Source organism: Vipera berus, assembly GCF_964194415.1.
Source record: "Vipera berus genome assembly, chromosome: 2".
Classification (NCBI taxonomy): Eukaryota; Metazoa; Chordata; class Lepidosauria; order Squamata; family Viperidae; genus Vipera; species Vipera berus.
The window spans coordinates 243508315-243529806 of NC_138203.1; the positions used below are offsets into that span (position 1 = coordinate 243508315).

The following is a 21492-nucleotide window of genomic DNA, read 5'->3' on the forward strand; positions in this document are numbered from 1 at the left end:
AGCAGCAGGAGGCGTGGGTGGCTCAGCGGAAGGAAGAGGTGGGGCCAGATTCGCCTTGGTCGGTCACGGATGGACTCCTGTATTATCGTGACCGGCTCTATGTTCCAGGAGGGCCACTCAGGGGACTCGTCCTCAGCCAATGTCATGATAACCCGGCTGCGGGGCATTTTGGCCTGTTCAAGACTCTGAACCTGGTCTCCCGTACCTTCTGGTGGCCCCGAGTCCGACACGATGTCCAGTCTTATGTCACCTCCTGCGTCCCATGCAGGCAGGCCAAGTCAGCGACAGGGGCCCCGCCTGGTTTACTGCAGCCTTTGCCAACGCCCAAGAGACCCTGGGGGGCTGTGTCCATGGACTTTCTGACGGATCTACCCCCATCCTCCGGCTTCACGACAGTGTTTGTGGTGGTGGACATGTTGACCAAGATGGCGCACTTCATCCCCTGTCGCGGCTTACCGTCAGCTCGCGCCACTAGTCGCATGTTCATCCAACAGGTGTTCCGGCTGCACGGCCTTCCCGATAGAGTCGTCTCCGATAGGGGGGCCCAGTTTACAGCCCGCTTCTGGCAGGAGTTGATGCGGGCGTTGGACATTAAGGTTTGCCTCTCGTCCGCGCATCATCCTCAGACCGACGGGGGTACCGAGAAGGTCATCGGCATCTTAGAGCAGTATCTGCGCTGCTACGTTAACCTGCAGCAGGACAATTGGGTGGACTATTTGGCCATAGCCGAGTTTGCCTTTAACAACTCGCAGCACACCTCCACGCAGATGACACCGTTCTTGGCCAACGTGGGTTATCACCCCCGGTTTTTCCCCCTTTCTCCCGTGGACTCACCGGAGCCGGCAGCGAACAAATTCATGGCGGAGTTACAGGCAATCCATCGGTTGGTGCGACGGCAGCTGGAGAAGGCCAAGGCCGACTACAAGAGGTTCGCCGATCGGTCGAGAAGGGATACGCCTCCACTATCGGTGGGGGATCGGGTCTGGCTGTCCACCAGGAACCTGCCATCCACTCGGCCGGCGAGGAAGCTGGACCACCGTTACCTTGGACCGTTCCCAGTCGAGGCCGTCATCAACCCGGTCGCCTATCGTTTAACTCTGCCACGTTCCCTGCGCGTGCACCCCGTCTTCCATCGGTCCTTGCTGGTCCCCGAACAACCGGCCTGTCCACTTCGCCAGGCGGAACCTCCACCATCAGGAACTCGTGATGGAGGCAGCACCCCCGAGTACGAGGTCGCCAGCATCAGGGATTCCCGCTGGCTGAAAGGTCGCTTCCAGTACCTGATCGAGTGGAAAGGGTACGGGCCGGAGGACTTCACATGGGAAGACGCGACCGCCGTTCATGCCCCTGCATTGGTGACTGCTTTTCACGAACAGTTTCCATCCCGACCGCATCCGGATCGGCAGACCCGGGGGAAGGGCCCTGCGGTGCGGGATAGTGTTGTGACTCAGGGCCAGCCTGTGGGTCCGACAGCCGGCTCTGATGTATCGGATGACTCTGAGGGGGAGGAGGGAAACGAACCGGCTGATGATGGTTTGGAGGAGGGAAACGAACCGGCTGATGATGGTTTGGAGGCTTTGCAGAGTCCTCAGCCGGGGACCTCTTCTCAGCTGCGTGAGCCCGAGAGTGCGGAGGAAGATGACCCACAGCTGGCCCTGTTCAAGGACGCCCGACGCAGGAGGCAGTCAAGCAGGAACAAACAAAGAAAGGCTGCAGGACTCCTCGGGAGGAGGCACAGGGAGACCACGCCCTGAGCTCTCTATAAAAGGAGTGTTTGGGGAGGGGCTGGTTGCTGAAAGCAACTTTTCCGCTTGAGAAGACAAGCTCTAGTGTTTTTTGTTAGCTGCGTAATTAAATCTTGGCAGAAGCCTTTTAGCCTTGGACGCTTTCCAGTCTCTTCTTTTTGAATAGGGGTTGCGAGAAGAGGGCTGGTTCAGAACAGTGGCTTCAGCTTCCTTCTTCTGGGAGAAGCATGTGGCTGTTTGTTCCTCCACCCACAGAACACACCCCCTCTGGCAGTTTAAAAAAGAGGATTCCGTCGATGGGATTCCGTCGAAACATTGCTCCTACACCTTTAGTTCTACGTGGGGAAAAACCCGAATGACCAAAGATCCACATACAAACACCCGCGAAAACCTCAGAAAACATATATATATATATATATATATATATATATATATATATATATATATATATATATATATATATATATATATATATATAAATATAAAATATATGTAATATATATATATTACAAAGGTCATATTTATATTCAACTGACATTAATCTTTGTTAAAAGTGAACTTATTGGAGTTTCTTCCTCAAATGAAAATATCTAAAGTACTTTGATGGAAAAAAATATATATCCCCCCTCCAAAAAACGTTTCAGAGATAAGGCTATAGGACCATGATATCTGCAATTGTTCAAGCAATGCCCCAGACATGGAGAACATTGGTCTCCATGGGTGATGCTCTAAACTATAGTTCTATATATAGATCATACTAGGCAGGAATGCAAAAAAATATCTAGGATAGCCTCATACAGTAGTGACTCTTCACAACAATCTCATTTGTTATTGACATGCTCCTCAGGATAGGAGTAAGGAACATGTTTAACTTCTGCTAGTCTATGGTATTTACTAGTTTTGAGAACTCACTTTCTAGGATGGGTTTTTTTTATTTTTATTTTTATTTTAATCCCATTTATATCCCGCTCTTCTCCGAAGACTCAGGGCGGCTTACAATCTAAGCACAAATCAAATGTGCAAAACACATCCCACAAGGCATGCGTGGCCTGCAAATGGAAGGGAGAAGGGGTACCAAATGAATATTGTAAGTTGGGAGGGCTTATATTTTTCAATTTATACAGCATTCTAGGACTATAATTTAGGCAGGGGTGAACAAACAGATGATTCTTCTGAAAATATAGCAGGTTTTGTTCCATATCTTCTCAAACACTGAAATTAATGGGACTACATGAAATTGGATAAGTTTGCTTCTCTCTCCTCTCCTCTGCTCTCCTCTCCTTGTCTTTATTTCAACTTATCTCTCTTTTACTTCTTCTAGTATCCTGCAATTTGGTCCTCTCAACCCCAAGAAAAGATAAAACAAACTCCAGCACTCTCATAGATTGTGGTGGCCTAACCTCCCCTCCTTTTCTCTATTGTTTTCTCAAAGTGAAAAGAGATATGGAAAAAATCTTGAGTTTATGGCATGGCATTATCTTACAGTAGGCATTTTCTACTAGGATGTGGAAGTTGTCATCCTACAGTCCCAAATAGAACAACATGCCACTTATTTTTCAGAAATACGGAGGAAAGGAGAAGCCACCCAGCCCTTCCCAATTCAAGGAAGTACTTCTCTTACAGAATTAATGTCACACTTGTAATCTGATATTTGGAGGATCAGATTGGCTAGCAGAGAGATTCCATCCTTAATAGCAATAGTACATAGACATATAGAACTTCATAGTGCTTTACAGCACTTATGAATGGTTTACAATACCAGCATATTGCCCCCAACAATCTGGGTCCTCATTTTACTGACCTCAGATGGATGGAAGGCTGAGTCAACTCTTGGCAATGGGCAGAGCTAGCCTGCAATACTGCATTCTAACCACTACACTACCACGACTCTTAAGATATAATAGGAATAGTCCAAGCAGACTGGGAGGAACTATAATTTATTTCTTCAAGTAGAAGAAATGCAGTAAGAGCCTTCATTTTTTTTCAAGCCAGGCACCTATTCTATTTTTATTAACCCTCAGATCACATTCAGACTTATGTACAGGAGTCTGCACAGGTTATTTTTCCAGATAATTAAAACACAAAATACTATTACATGATGCAGAAGTGTGTGCTTTTAACTCCAATTGATTCAACACAAGAGAATTATAAGCATCTTCTTAAAGTGTCCATTGAAATCAAAGGGACTTCTTGAAGCAGAAACTCAGAGAACTAGTGTTTTTCAAGAGGATTTCAAAGAATTCTTAAATTCAAAGCTTTGCTGGCAGAAATACAGTTTTAACTTTTCTAGGATGAACTAGTGATTCTAGTTAATGGGCAACATGTAAAAAGTAATGTTCATGCCACAGATGATAATCCTTTTCCAAAAGCTAGATGGCACTGAAGCTTGGTATGGAAGCCCAATGTTTTAGTCATAGAACAAATACGTCCCATATTGATTGCAGGTGGTGACCAGATTTTTTAATATTCTCATATATGAATTTCTAAATCCCAAAAGCTGGTATAGCACAAAGAGGTCCAGGTTTAAAGTTTTCTTATCAACAATACTTGTTGGAGGTATATATCACCTATTGTATTCTAAGCAGCATAGTTCAGATAATGTTCTTACAATGAAGAGTTACTACAAGTAATGGATTGTGATATATTATTCATAGCTGAAAATGCTGGATTTAATGCACTGTTAACGATATCAATTTATTACATTGGAACAAGAAAGGAAAAGAATATCACATCAAAGAGATTCTCAGTACAACTGCATTATATGAAAGAACCATCCTCAAGAGCTTCAGAACTAATAAAAAATTTGCAAAGTACTCAGAAATGTTAATTGCTTTTTAGTACATCTTACAGAACATTGGTACAATAGACTATCCAATTGTAAGGAACAATAATTAGTCTCTTTTAAAAGGTTATTGCCGAGATCTTGCCAGCTCCCCAAAAGTTATATTTAAAATGCTTCCATGATTACCATGTATATATTACCTTCCCTGAAACATTTCAACATTAAAGATCAGTCTCTGCAAGTTTGCAGTTCCGTACAAACGTACCTCGGAGAAAGCATCACTCAGAACAGTGGTACTTACTTCTAATGAATTATGCTATAAAGGTTTTAAAAAGCAATAAGCTATCTGATTACAAGTAAAGAGGATTTGATGAACATAATCTCTATCATTGCCAGGACTATAAACAAATGAGACAGGTTACCAACTGTTCAGATTTTTGACAAATCTTATTGATTGAAGCCTAACTATGCAAGTGCAAATCTGAAGGTTATTCTTCAACTTAATTTCACTATTCTGCTGAACAATATCAACACAGAAATTCAAGCCTTAATTTGTGGTTTCAACTACATATCCATTGACCAAATATAATATATTCTTTACTTTAACTATTAGGGACCTAGAGTAACATGTTTATATTGTTTAGAATTGTATTTCACTATGAATTTTGTAGTTCTAAAGCTTTACAATTCCAATATGATTATATATAGGGGTAAGGAAAACATTTGTTCAATTTGTACGTTAATGCAAATGCAGTTAATATTGAGTTTGGCTTACAAAAACACATAATTCAAGCATCTCTCTAAGGTAATAGGAGAAAGACATACAGACTTGGGGAATTCTGTTAATGAAGTTTTTTTAAAAAAAAAAAATTCAGCATCTGTTTCTTGAAATGGTCTACCTTGCAGGAATGACAACAATGATGATATTAGCAAAAATAATGTTCCAAAGAATCATTGCTATAATCATTTATACAACAAAATAAGTACTTTCCATGTTGAATCATAGTCCGAATCCTGCATCGTGGCTGAAATTTTTACTCAGCAACTACAACTTCCTTATCCTGTTAATTAGTCCAGGGGTGTCAAACTCAATTTCACTGAGGGCTGCATCAGCATTGTGGTTGCCCTCAAGGGGCTGGGTGGGTATGGCCTGGGTGGGTGTGGCCTACTGGGTGGGTGTGGCTAGAGTGTGTATGGCCTACTGGGTGGGCGTGGCCAGCTCTACATCGTTCGCATCAAGGGTGCCTATGGGGGCCTGGGCAGGAGTGGGACAGATCTGAGGGTCTCTGGCAGAAGGAGGGTCTCTGGGCCAGGGCTAAGGCAGTGGGGGCCGTTCCCTCACTGTTTCCAGGATGGCTTCGCGGGCCACATGAAACCACTTCATGGGCCGCATCCGGCCCCCGGGCCTTCTGTTTGACATGTCTGAATTAGTCACTTACTACTATTCCAGACATACGTCTGCTGATCTGCCACTAAATTAATCAGGTGCTGCTGCTTTCATTTCCCAAATCTGTATCCTGAAGTAGGGATCCCCAACCCCCAGTCCATGGACCGGCACCGGGCCCCGCAGCATGCCAGAAACCAGGCTGCTCAAACAAACAAAGCCCCATCCACGGGATGCAGGCAGTGCATGAAACCACACCCCCTCCGGTCTGCAAAAAAACCTTCCTCCAAGGATCTGGTCCCTGGTGCTCAAAAGTTTGGGGACCTCTGGTCTGAAGGCCTTCTGTGGCCTACAGTGATACTGCACATACATTTCAGCTACCAAGGATTTTTTTTTTTTTTTTAAAAAGAAAGCAACCTTGCTCCATGTTCCTGTCAGTGGACAAAATAAGTAAAGTGTGAGAAAACTAGAATGACAGATTGATGGAAACTAGGAGGAAGGGAAATAAAAAAGGAAGGTGCCAGTTTGTGGCACCCCACAAGGACAATGGCACTTCAATGCAGAGGAGTAGACCAAATATTGGTGTTAATAAGGAACACTACCAGATGTGGCTAAAGCAAAATAGGGAAAAAGTAGCCTTGTTTCATTGTAAATATTCATTTCGCTTCAATTTTGACCAAACAGAAAACTTTTGTATCAATATGCAAAAAGGTTTCAAAGGTACAGCTTTCAGTTGTCACGTATGACAACTGCATAAACTTGATTTTATAAAGGGAACACAACAACTAGAATAATAGCATTCTTTGAAATAATGTAAAGTGTGTTGTCTCAAAGGTGCTTTTTTTTTCAAAAGGCTAGACTATGTTGGGTTGTTGTGGGGTGGGGGTGGGCTTCAGGAAGAAGATATTTCACTTCTCATCCAAGAAGCTTGATCAAGTGTGTTGCATTTAGTAGCCTTTCCCCCTGACCTGTGTAGATTTTGACTGAAAATATTCAAGACTAAACTTCAGGGATCTAATCTGTACATTTTTCACACTGTCACAATCCTGAACATACTGTAGATGGATATGATCTCTGTACATAAATACATTGAAAGGTACTAATAACATGATACTAAGAAATGACATTATTAAATACAGCTCATTCTATACTCACAAACTGACTGAACTCATGGGGAATCTGTCTGAAGAGAACATGTCTAATGTAAGCAAGATAGAATGAAGTGGACCACTTCATTTTGAAATAAATCATCACTTGCTTGTTCATGTTCCATTGTTTAAGTGCAACATTCATTAATTGTCTAAAATAAAAGCTGCAGCAGAAAAAAAGGCTTAACTTATCCATAAAGGTAGACTTAAGAGTAGCAGAATGGAAACTTTACTGCTATCATAAGATCCATAGGCAAAGAAGAAAAATGAAGAAATGTTATAAAAGTTATGTATTGGAAGTGCTACATGGATTGTGGAGTTTATGGGAGAAACAAAACTTACTTAAGGAATGAAACATGAGATTGATGCTAAGTTACATTGAAATCCTTTATTGTATGTGTGGAAATGCAATTTCTGGTTGGAGAGCAGCTAATCATAGATCACAGTTCATAAATGCAAAACTTAAACTTTTGCTTCAACTTCTATTAAGTTGAATCTCATCATCATAAGAAGAAGCCTCTTGTGGGCTACATCTAGTGTAAAATCCAGTTAAAGTTTTCTTCTTGATTTTAATCTAAATATTCTTCTGGCTTTATGGTAGTGGCTGAGTCCCATCAAAATAAGCCACTTTAGATGGCGCATCTGGGTCACAGGTCCGACTTTCTCCATTGTCTTTTCATTCAGTTTTCAGAGCATGATTTGTATGATTACCATAATAAAAAACTGTCTCTTGTAATGTGTCTCAGACATGGTGTTGTTTTTCTGTTTATTGTACACAGCAGTAGTAAAATGAAAGGCAATATTGCTTCTTGAATCTGTCAACAAGTATTCATATATTCCAATAATCAGATTTGGAAATCCTCTACCATCTCTTGAAATTATTATTAGATTTGTATGTATTATCTGGCAAAAAGGATTGATTGGTTGCTCTTTTAAGTAAAAACATTCCTTTTATTCTAGGACCTGAGGAGGCAAATTGGCCTTTAGCAGGTTTCCTAAAAATCTCTTCCAGAAAAGCAGTATACACAAGTTGGGTCGATTGGAGCTGAAGTCCAAAATAACTGGAGGCATTAGATTGCTTGCTCTTTGTAGAATAAAGAGATTATATTGGAACATGATGTCCTCTTTGATTGAAGCAGTCAAATTTTGATCTCCCGTTTACTGATAGTCAAATGTGCATCCTTTTCTAAATGCGAACCATCATAGTCACTAGCATCTTCTTAATCAACATCATCATGAAAAGTTGGCTTAGGATAAAATAAGTGTTGCTGTCAGGAGCTTTAATTCATAAATTGATTTTGTTTCCTTTCAACAATAATTTGAATTACTTCAATACTGTTTTATCCTGATTGGTCATCCGGGTCTCAGAAACTATAGTTTCATGTTGCTCTTCTTGCTTTACACTTACATGGAGGATTAAAACTCCATGTTAGTAGACCCATATTCACTTTGTTCATTATAATTTAAGACCTCTTTTTATGTATCCATGCATGATGAACCAAGATTATATGGTCAGCAATGTGCTATTGTGGAATAAAGATTCCATGCTCAAGGAATGGGCAAGATCAACAAGTAAAGAAAAAAGTTTATTCAGCAATGATAATTGGATCTGTCCTATCAGAGCAAATACCAGTATCAGAATAATCTATCTACCTAATTTAAAGCCACCCATTTCATGAGATGTAACTCTGTGCAGTGTACAATAAAACCAAAACAATAAATAGAAGGTGGCACATATGCCTTCTTACTTAGTGATAAGCTTTACCAAACATAGATTTTATTTCTGGGGAAATTTATACAATAAAATCTCAGTTGAATGGACCATCCAAGGAATAGGAAATCTATTATTCTAAATCATTCAGTTATCCAGAGACTACATCACCACAGCTATTTATGACATATGTGTCATGAAATTATTAATATAAATGTCATCATTGGTAACATTTGCATAATGATGTAAATCTCCATGCACATTTGGTCCATTGTAGGCCAAATCCATTGTACTGAGTCCAGTAAACTAAGACTTCACTAAATAGTAAATTTTCCAAATAAATGAGTACTTTTAGATTTCTATACCTACATTCAGGAATCAATACAGAGAAATCACTTTTAAAAATAATTGAAATATAAAACAATCTACACAAACACAAGAATATGCATGTAATCATGAAAGTTCCATTATTCCTAAGGAGATATAGTATCTCCTCAGAATACAATGGGTAAACAATATGATAATTTGTAATTAGGTTCCTCTTTAACTGTGGATCAGAAAAAAAAAATAAGTATACTACATGGGCAAGAATAAAACAGCTCATTATACAGTAAGAAGGAGAGGTTGTATACCAATTATGCTTTTGTTTATTCTATCCAATACAGTACAGGGTTATTCTTTTATTTTATTGCCAATAATTTTTTATTTTATTGTTAATAAATTATTTTACCCTTTCTATTCTGCTGTGGAGAATAAATCAACTGAATTTCAAAACTGAGGCTGTTGTAATTTGCAATAGATTTGTAGTCACATCACTTGCTATCTTTCTCCCCTATGGCTTACCAATATGCACAAGTATACAAAGGCATATTAATTCAGATGCATAATTGCATCATATTTTTAACTTTGATTTAATCAACATAGGTATTTAGAATTATACTGCCAAATCACAGTACGAAGTAGAATGCAAATAGAATGGAAACAGGACATGGCCTTGTGATAATTTCCTAAAATTGGTAAATAAAAAAGGAAAGAAGAATGTTAATCAAAATTCAGGGTATAGCAGTGAATTTTTATTAGCATTTCTGAATCTGCAGACATGAAAACCATTTCCCTTTATCCATGTGCCCTCACCATTTCTTTTATTCTTATACATGAAGCAGAGGAAGTCAGAATAAAATTTGTTCTTGAGAAAATAGCCACTTCCAAGGGAATCTATAATTGGCCAATTGCAACCAAATTGCACGCTAGACATTGGAAAGAAAATAGAGACTGAATGACAGAATTTATGCACCTCTTTTCTAAGATTGTATTTTCTAAAATTCAGCATTGGTGACACAACAATGTTATATAGTTAGTCCTGGAGAAATTATTTCACTACATTTGGCAAAATGTGATTAGTTGGATTTTCCATGTCAGTCTACACATATAATAGCAGGTGAGATAGTTGAATATGAAAAATACTACATGGTTAGAGTGTGCCTATAAGTGCATGCAGGAACAGAGTACTTGCAAATAATTTGTTTAATGCATATATAGTAAGCATCTATATGAACTCCAACCTTAATTGAAATGAACAGATTTAGGCTAATCCAGTGTTTCTTGTTTCAAACACTAAGAAAATGTTGGCACATAAGAGTTGTAACCAGGACTTTCGGTTTTGTGTGGTAGTGACCAGTTGCGGGCTTGCAGATTCTCCGCACCCCCGTGGCTAATTTCGCCCAGCCTGGGTCTAAGTCACCCTGGAGAGGTGATGAAGAAAGAAGGGTGCTCCAGCAATTCTTGAACGGCAGCAGCCATTCCGTTCGACTTGGGGAAAGCCTTCTAACCCAACAGGAGAAAGGCTGGCTATATTGCATTGACCAGCCCAAGCTACTTGCAACCCAAGTCCAAAAGCACTAACCAGCACAACTCTGAACAGCGTGCTTGAAACTGGGTGAGGAATTTGATCTTCTCTTTTCTATTCTACATTTAATTTCCTGGAAAAGATCCCCAAGAAGCAAAATACCTTGGAAAGGGAATGAGGGGGATTTCCAACCCACCCTTACACTGACGGAAGTGGCAAATTAATCTTTTTATGGAGGATCAAAATATGTGAAATTGAAAAACAAATAGTTGCTGACACCTAGTGATGGATGAAGACTATGACAGCTATGACTTTAATATAAGACTTGGCAAAACCTGGGAAAAGCTAATCTGTGTTTGTGACCTTCAAAGTTTTAACAATAAAGAACAGCTGTGACAAAAAAGACAATAATCTGAGCTGTAGACAAAAAGAATTATAAATTTCAGGAAAAAAAATCTTTTTTGAACTATTTGGATTACAAATATCTATTTAATTGGGACTCTAAAGCTATTTGCACAGAAAAGAAAGGAAGAGAAAAACTCAAATTCTTGGCCATCATGGATCAGAGACATGTAGAGAGAACATATCAAGAAAATATAAATATTTCACAGAAAGAGATATATTGCAACTAATTCAAACAACAATGACCTTAAACCACAAAGAAATCCAAAATAACTTTGAAAATATAAATCAATCTATTTCTAAGTTAACTCTACAACAACAAAAAAACTCCTAGAAGACAACAGAGAAGGAGCAGATAAAACAGATAAATGGATATAGAATTGAGAATAGAGACTTAAAGATGGAACTTAACAAAACTAGGAAACATGATTTAATCCTAGTGGAGGAAAAATCACAAGAATTGGAAAAAAACAATTTAGCCCTTAGGACTACAAAATAAATCTGAGGACAAGAAAACAGATTGGATAAAATGGACTGTAGAGATGTCAGGAACATTGGAGAGAAAGGAAATGATAACAGAAGCGGAGAGAAAGGGAAAAAAAAGATTTTCAACAAACATGGAAAGGCAGAAGCCCGGTACAAAGACACTTCACCTGATTTACTTTTTATGCCTACAGCAACATTTATGAACATAAAGAAACCCTTTTTGATTCAGGAAAAATACATTGATTAAGAAAGATACTGGGCAAAGGAAAAAGACTAAAGAGAAAACATGAAGATAGACAATGGGACTTACCAGAGAGAATACTTAAAAAAGAAACATTTGTTTGAATATGGTTAAAGAAATAGAAAAGTTTTGGAATATATATGTCATTCTAAGAGGGATGAATTCCCTAAATAATATAGTATGCTTTTTCCCTTTTTTGTTCTTTTTCTTGATATGAGTAATGTAAAAAAGTTGAAATGACTTAGATAAAGGAAATGTTTTAGATACTTACATGTGATTGAATTTAAGAAAATTATAATGGATAAAAATGTTTTGAATGAGAGTTAAAGGACTAGATGACTAGATGTACTAAATGGAATGTTTAAAGATTAAACATATTTTAATTATGATTAAAAAGAATAAGAAATTTAGGATATAAATATATATTAGCTTAGGAAGGATATATATTTTAAGTAGTATGTTATTTTTAAAATTTCTTTACTCTTGCTTTCCCTTCATTTCTTTTTCATTATTTTATCTATTCCTTAAGAAGTGTAAAAGTGTGAGATGGTTCATATGGAAACATAGAGTTAAATTTTTAAAAGTAATTAATTTTTGAGAAAATCTTAACCAGTAAGAATATCTAGAATTTGGTGGGAGAAACAAATTAAAATAAGGACTGTAACAGGATCTATGATAAGGCAACCAGAATGATTGGATAAAATAAAATATATTACAAAAACAAAAGAATTTTAACCAAAGGCTACATCCATGTGGTTGACAAACTCAGAGAGCAAAACAGTGGTGTCATGATTCATTTTCAGTTGCAAAAGGTGTATTCAAAACGAATCTCAACTGCAATTACCATATAACCCTTCTGCACATTCTGCAGAATGTGATGTAGACTCGCAACTACTTCAACTTTTCAATTCCAACTGTTTGAAATCCATACCACTTGACATTTCTATGTAGTTGAATTCAGCACACTTTTTATTTATTTGCCTACATTTTACATGGTATCTTCTTGATTGCCTGATCCTCCTAGACTTATGGCTCTTGCTGGAAGAGCAGATGACAGTTATTGCTTTGTACAAATCTTGTCGGTCAATTCCACCATTTCTGGACTGGGGGACCTTGTTCCTGGTCACTCATGCATTAGTTTCCTCCTGGCTCAGTAACTGCAATGCACTGCAAAGAGCTCACCTTAAAGACTATCCAGGAGCTGCAACTGACCCAAAATGCAGTAATATACACAGTTTTAGGTGCCCTGAAATTCACCCAAGTTACACTATTGCTTTGGGAGCTACACTGGCTTCCAATTGCTTTCTGTATTCAATTCAAGGTGTTCATTATCACCGCAAAAGCCCTACATGGCTCAGGAAATGTTATTTGTAGAGCTACTTCTTTCTGATGCATATACTCATCCCACCAGGTCAGATAGAGTGGAAGGGCTCCAGGCTCCCTCCTTTACATGCTGTCATCAGATGGGACCTTGGAAGTGTACCTTCTCTGTAGCTGTCCAGTCTTTTGGAATAGCCTGTCATCTGAGATTCAAGCTGTCCCTACCCCTTTAGCATTCCAGAAGGCTGGAAAGTTCTGGTTGTTCCTCTAAGTGTTGGGCTAGAATGAAGATTTAGTCAGGACGATAATAGTATGGTTGGTTTGGTGTCAGGTAGCAAAGTTATTGTGGTTGTTATTTATTGTTTTACTATAATATTTGTGTGTGTGTGTGTGTGTGTGTGTTTGTGTGTGTGTGTGTGTGTGTGTGTGTGTGTGTGTGTGTGAGAGAGAGAGAGAGAGAGAGAGAGAGAGAGAGAGATGGCTATCCAGATAAATGATAGATAGCAATAGCACTTAGACTGATATACCATTTCACAGTGCTTTACAGCCCTCTCTAAGCAGTTCACAGAGTCAGCATATTGCCCCAAACAATCCGGGACTTCTTTCTACCGACCTCAGAAGGATGGAAGGCTGAATCAACCTTGAGCCGGTAAGAAGCGAACTGCAGGCAGTCAGTAGTCAGCAGAAGCTTGCAGTACTGCATTCTAACCACTGCACCACCATGATTCATATGACAGATGAATAGATAGATAGATAGATAGATAGATAGATAGATAGATAGATAGATGATAGATAGATAGATATATTTTTTTATTTTAATTCCATTTATATCCCGCTCTTCTCCGAAAACTCAGGGCGGCTTACAAGCTTAGCAGTAGCCTTCATTCTATGTATATGCCTGCTTATTAGGGCTTTCACACACACCCCAAGCGGCATTATTACAAAGTCAGCTTAATTGCCCCCAACAATCTGGGTCCTCATTTTACCTACCTCGGAAGGATGGAAGGCTGAGTCAACCTTGAGCCTGGTGGGACGCGAACCTGCACTAATTGCAGGCAGCTGGTGTTACTTAAGGAGGCATTAGCCCACTGCTCCACCAAGGCTCTTCATAGATAGATAGATAGATAGATAGATAGATAGATAGATAGATAGATAGATAGATAGATAGATAGATAGATAGATAGATAGATAGATAGATAGTAGAAGCAGCACCTATGTGATCAATTTGGCTGTAATTCAGCAGTATCATTGGAAAGTTCACAAAATTAGTGCACTTTCAGGAAAGTTGTGTTTAAAAAGTATACCAGGTCTATCCTGCATTTAAATAAAGGGGGTTTGTAAAGGAATAAGCATTTGTCAGGTTAATTATGTAAGAAAAAGAATGTAACGGGATAAAAAATAAAAATGCATAAGACTCGACATTTTTTCATTATTTGCACTGCTTTGGTTGTGCAAAGATACCTGACCTGTCTCAAATCTGGATCCATTCTTGGAAAGATAGTACAGTGCATCTTACATTGCCTGCTGAATAGTGCAATCAACTGAATTTCACAGCCCAAATGATGGGAAAATAAATGATAAATAACTTATAATTTATAAATTATTTTAAATAAATAGTTATAAATGCCTGTAAGTTGGATTTTCTCTTATTAAGATCGGATGACATTTGCAAAAAACTGAGCATATTGTAAGTGGAAGAAGCATGCCATATTGCACTGAAAATTACATTTTACACATGCCTAATTTAGATAGGTAAACAGGCAGATGATAAACAAAACAGTTTCCACCTGCCCAAAATCCTATTTTAAGAAGTTTCTCTAGCTATTTTCAAACAAATAAATCAGGGGTGTTAAATTGGCAGCCCATGGGTCAGATGCGTCATGCACAGGCCATGCACACCCCGGCTCTGCAAAGGTAAAAAACTCACAATACATCACATGACACAATCGAGTTTGACAGCCATGCAATAGATCAGGGTTGCCAAACTGCCAGCCCACGGGCTGGACACATCATCTGGAAACCTCACCCACCCCATTGCTGGCAATGGCAAAACTCTCCCGATAAGTTGCATGAGTTTGAAATGTCTGCAATAGATGGAGAGAGGGAGAGTACAAAAGGAAGCGACTGTGGCAAGAAATAAATGTACAGATAAGGCCTACTCTGAGGCCTTCTATTCCAAGAGAATAGAAAATGTAATTGTTAAGCCAATCAAGTAGATAAACACAACAATATCAGAATACCAATGGTAATAAAGCAATAAATAATTGTCTAAACCTAAAAAAGTGAGGTCAGCAAAGAGTTAAGTTCTTTCAAGTTTTCTCCACTGCTGTCCTCAGGGTGCTATGATCAGAGCAGCTGATGGCAGTCTGATTACAATGATTTCAAAGCGGTCCTGTCAGATACTGAACCCACCACTTCCATAAAAGTGTTACATAAAACCAGGAAGCCAAATGAATGAATGAATGAATGAATGAATGAATAAACCTTTATTATCAAAGTACAACATGTGTACAGTGAGATTGGCTGAGCCTCCCTTCGTGCCCACCCCAACAATTCACAATGACAACAAACCCACCATCTTCTTACACCATGTGAGCTAATTGCACAACACACCGGCCTTGCAAGTCAATCATACATAGGGTTATTTCCCGTTCAGGAGCCTGACAGCCCATGGATAGAAAAAGCATAACAACATATAACAAACCAATCTATTTATCTAGTTCGACTGGTGATGCTTCCTTTTCATTCAGTACATCCCCAGCTGCTATAGAGTGGCACAGTAGCTTTGTGGATTTTGAAAGAGTCGTAAGGCAATTTAGAGAAAGATTTCTATGTCAACTTTAATTTTCAAAAATCCCAAATTGCTCCACTCTGCTCTGAATTCTTGTTGGTACCATCCACAGTTTATTGAATACAACAATAAATAGGGCAGATTTAGACAGATAAAAGCATCCACTGAGAAACATTCATCCTAATCATTGAAATAGTTGGAATTCCTCAGAAAAGTCTCAATAGAAACTAATTCTATTCTATATCCATTTCTGCCCATTTCATTCTACTTCCTAGTATGGTAGATGCAGTTCCAGTTTCACTGCTGAAGCTCACGTGTGACATGCTTATCCATGGTTAATCCAATTTTTTTCCACAAACTAGGCTACATTCTTGTTAAGGATATTGTACAAAAACACTGTCTCAACATTTCTAATCCAGCCCTGATCTCACATATTAAATACTATTTATTGCATTGTTAGATTAGAAAGGAAATTGCAATAGTTTATCCCTTTAAATAATTGGTTTTTCTATAGCAGCTTGCTGTTACATACAACATTACAAATTTCACAAGTAGCTCTTTTGGTATTATGCTTTTTTTTTAACGATTACTGCCAGAGGAAACTGATTCTATACTGGTTGGAACCATTTTTGTCAAAATAGGCCTGAAGCCAGCATGGAGATAAGTTTAATCTCCCTCCAATCTGTCCATCGACAGAAAACAGAGGTGTTTCCCCCCCCATCCTATTCAAGGAATAAAGACTCTTGATGTAGATTAAAGGAGAGGGCAGCCTCTAACCTTTTAATTCACTAGAAAACAGAAGGTGCAGCTATTACATTTCTATTTATTATCTGATATATATGAATGATAGTGCAAGAAATCTATTAAGTTTTCCCAATACAAGTCAGGATTTTTGAGCCAAGGATACTTTTCTGGAAATAATCCTCCAAGAATGTTCAGAGGGGAAAAGAATTAAAAGAAGTAAATGTTATAGAGAAAATGCCACCATAAAAGTCTTTCATCACCATGGAAGATGGCAGTATATCTACAAATGATCTAGAGCAGACATGTCAAACTCGTGACATCATGTGACATCGTGCAACGTATCGGAGCTTTTTTGCCATTGCCAGCAATGGGGTGGCTGTGGTTTCCCGGCGATGCATCCGGCCCACGGGCCAGCAGTTTGACACCCCTGATCTAGAGTTTACTGCTTAAGTATCAGCTCTTGCACTTTTCACATGTAACTTTTTTTCCCCTTTCTACTTCATGATTTGTGTAATTCCCTAAGTGTGCCATTCTATCCAACCCAAGAGGAAACATTGGACAACACCAGTCTGGACTGGAAGTAGTGCAAGACTGGAAGACGTGGAGAGACCTGGCCCATAGAATTGCCAAGAACTGGACACCACTGAATGTATAACATCATCACATCATCAATCTGAACTGGGATAAAGTCTCTAATTAGAAACAAATCTGGAATGAGTTTTCAGATCATGATGTATAACAATTGTACTTCTGTATATCATAATTTTCATTGAAAAACCTATTGGAAGAGAAGGAATTTGTGGAATAACATTTCATGGATGGGAAGCAAGGTTATCCATGTATAATCTAATAAGGAGAAACTGTGCCCTAACCCATAATACATATCTAATCTCCCAAGCCATTAAGTGTGATAAAATCACTAGAAAAGAAGAACAATACCCATATTCACATATCACACTAAAACAGCATATTTAATTCTGCTTTGTGGGACAAATTATAGGAGCCTGTTCTAAGCCACAATTGGAAAGATCACAAGTGGCATGAAACCAAATACAGATGACATAAGTGCTGTGTGTGAGCCCAGACAATATAATGGGACAATGAATAGCGATTTTTTTTAAAAAAAAATCAAAGCTGAAACTTGGAATATTAATTAGAGGCCAGCAGATGTTGATTTCATTTAAAAATTGTAGGATCCAAATATTCTAGAACTCTTAACTATTATAAGTGTTTCATTAATTATTTTAAGCAGGAAGATTATGTTTTTAAAACTGATTTTTTCTAACAATTATCAGCATTGTTTCAATCTAAATAAATTAATAATATGCATATTGAAAATATGGTTGAATCATTTATATCAGCATCTATTGCAGGGGTCTGCAACCTTGACAACTTTAAGACTTGTGGACTTCAGCTCCCAGAATTCTTAAAATTGTCAAGGTTGCAGACCCCTGATCTATTGGATTTTTTTTTTTAATTCCATTTATATCCCGCCCTTCTCCAAAGACTCAGGGCGGCTTACAAGCTTAGCAGTAGCCTTCATTCTATGTATATGCCTGCTTATTAGGGCTTTCACACACACCCCAGTGGCATTATTACAAAGTCAGCTTATTGCCCCCAACAATCTGGGTCCTCATTTTACCTACCTCGGAAGGATGGAAGGCTGAGTCAACCTTGAGCCTGGTGGGATGCGAACCTACACTATTTTTTTTTTAATTCCATTTATATCCCGCCCTTCTCCGAAGACTCAGGGCGGCTGACAAGCTTAGCAGGCAGCTGGTGTTACTTAAGGAGGCATTAGCCCACTGCTCCACCAAGGATATGTTGATAATTTTACATAGATATCTTAAATCAATTGGCAATTGCTATACATGTGCACAACTCATCAATGCAAAAGCTATAATTTTAGCTTTAGAAATGGATAAACTTGTATTTCTATTATTAATCCACATTTGGGTTTCATCCATTGCTGTGACATTGAATCTCAGAAATTTTCCCTATCTAATATTACATAAATATGCATCCAGACAAATAGGAAATGCAAGTAAATACCTACATTTTATTGATTACAAGCATAGAGAATCTTTGTCATAAAGAATTCTGCTTTAAATTTCAACACTGCCACAAAAGCCAATTCTTACATGGATTACAATGAAGAATAGAATATCTTTAATTACTCAGTGACAGTTTATAGCACTAGTAATTATGGAGGTGCTCTTTAATATAAGGATAATATAGGCAGACCAAAAAATTAGTTTCTGTTGCTATCTGACTGATCATTTAATCTAAATAATCAGTCAAATTGAATAATCTCTTATTCAGATATTGCATGGTTTATTGTTTCATATGAACTGTTTTAAATTAAAAAATCTCATTCAACAACAAATCTATCTGATAAATATTTAATAGGAATTTGTAATCTAATACCATGTATTTGCTTAATCTAGTTCATTTTAGCACAAAATCTTTAGCCAAAGAAATTAGTTAACATCATTTTTTTCAGAGGCTTTCAATTGGGAGTAGAAAACCTGTCACCTTCTGAATGTTTCAGAACAACTAATCCAAAAATGCGTAATGCTGAATGTTGCATTTTGGTGACAATGGGAAGTTCCCTATCTCTAGTCTTGAGAATAATGTATTTATATATGTTTCAGTCACAAATCGGTTGTATAGCAATGGTTCTCAGTCATTTATATCTTATATCCGTCAATCATTTTCAAAGACCCTGGGTTTGACTAAACTGGGCATAACCTCTTTTCCAGTTTAGGCAGGTGAATGGCTTCCCATCTAGATTACTACTGGATTACAATGGCAAATAAGCACAATACTATATGATGTTTCCTGCACTTGATCTAATTCTATTTGTCCTCCTTGTAATTAAGGAACAAGCAAAATTAGAGAGGTACTGTATATTAGGATTGAGTTTCCCCCCCACTAAATTATTGTGATCTTACATGTGATACAATGCACCCTCAACAACACAATGAATGTGTTTTGTGTATATTTCACCATTATTGTGATATTTTAGTGAACAATGCCAACTTTGGATTATTTTCTGTGAACATTTTCTTTTTTATTTCAACTGCTGTCATTATTATTGTTCCAATATTATCAGTACACAATGGATACAATGAATTATTTAATCAAAATGCATCCTATTGTTGTCTCAAGCTAGTAAGGCAATAATAAATAACCACAGCAAAAGCCTTTCACTCAAATAACTTCTTTTCATTTATCCTTATTTGTTAATCTATCAAATATTTTAAGAATTTGAACTAACAAAAGACCAGCTTTCCCGTACCCTGGGATGTTCCAAAATCATCTCTTTCACAAACATTAAATAACTGACATATTCTATTCTAGAGAAACAGACTGCATATTTTTATATTAGTGTCTTTCAAATTATGTTCCAAAGTATTCTGGGATTGTTTGGAAATTTGTCAGGGACCTATCAGTGAGAATCTTCACAACAACAGATAAACATAGATGGAATAGAGTTTTCACATAGTTACTGATCTAGATTATAGTATACATCTGTAAAAGAGTGTATACTAATTCCAGAATGTGCTACAGAAACTTGTTTCAGCATTTTAATAAAATGTAGGAGAAGTTCCTTAAAGCCAGAAGATTTCCAAGCAAAAAAAAAACATTTAAAAATCATAGTTTTATTTGAAAATGTTGGAGTAGTGAGAGAGTACCTTCATGGACATCTATGCAGTCATTGAATATAAAGTGCAAGATTCTGAATCTCTTTAGGTTCCAAAATACAAATCTCAGGTTTATTTCAATACTATTTCTGAAGTGATAACATTTGATCCCTCTATCAGAAGCAAAAGATTTCCTTCTTAAGATAGCCCATCCAATTATAAAAAATGTGAAGCTACTTGAAAAATATACAAGAACTATCTGACACAGAGTTGTGTCTAAGAAATTACCAGCTTCAGACGTATTTCTGACTTGAAGAAATAAAGACTCAATATGTCTTTATTTCAAAGCTTTGCTTTGAACATTGTTCCAAAATATAAGATTTCTAACAGTGGGGAATCAGAAAGTTGCTTCAATTTCACTGTTCTATCTTTTCCTAACAGAGTATTAATGCCATTTAGTCTTTAGACCCCTAAGTTAAGTTATATCTGAAAATTCTTACAAAAGTCAAGAACAATCTGAAGGACCTTTGAAACAAAATTATAAAATATAGAACTGTTAAAAAAGTATTCTGAAGCACACATGTATACACATTAACAGACACAACTGAAGTATTTATTTATAAAATATTATAATTTTAATTTACATAATATTAAATTACATGCAGGATGATTCCTCACCTACCTGACTCTCTGGAAATCTGTATAAAAGATTCCATGCCTTTTTCACCATAGCTGCCTTCAGAAGCCAAGGTGGAAACATAGTTCCATCCCAAAGCTCTTACAATGTCCACCATTGCCTGTGCTTGGAAGGAATCTGGAGGAACAACCCGTGAGAAGAAATCGTAGCGCCGGTCATCACTTAGCTCTGGTGCAGTTGAAGCATAACTGATTTGGGGTATCTATGGGGGAAAAGAACAGTTAATTAGACTTATGAATTGATAAACTCAACACATGTACAACACCATTAGCTTGAGAGGTAATACAATTAGCCTTCCAGGTGCTCATCTGTTACTTTCTATCTTCATCAGCCCTTAAGTGAAAATCAATGAAGTTATCTTTCAAATAATTTTCATCGTAGGAATGCTAATTAGTATTATTTCAATCAGCCTTGAATCCCAAAATTACATTAACTTGTTTTTGATGAAGGATAAGTCTATATGAGGTAAATACAGCTGCTGAATCAGTCTTGTCCTGGATGAATTGCCCCTAACTTTAAACATCTGTAGTGATTTGATATTTGAACTT

General features: G+C 37.8%; 1 protein-coding gene across 2 annotated transcripts in view; it reads right to left on the reverse strand.

Moving 5' to 3' along the window:
- Positions 1–21492, reverse strand: part of GRM7 (glutamate metabotropic receptor 7) — a gene marked incomplete at both ends in the record, with an annotated part of 531934 nt that overhangs the window by 333140 nt on the left and 177302 nt on the right. For both annotated transcript variants that reach the window (XM_081320747.1, XM_081320746.1), the window contains one exon: positions 20930–21146. In XM_081320747.1, the coding sequence (XP_081176873.1) occupies positions 20930–21146 (217 nt within the window). The remainder of the gene's footprint in view (positions 1–20929; positions 21147–21492) is intronic.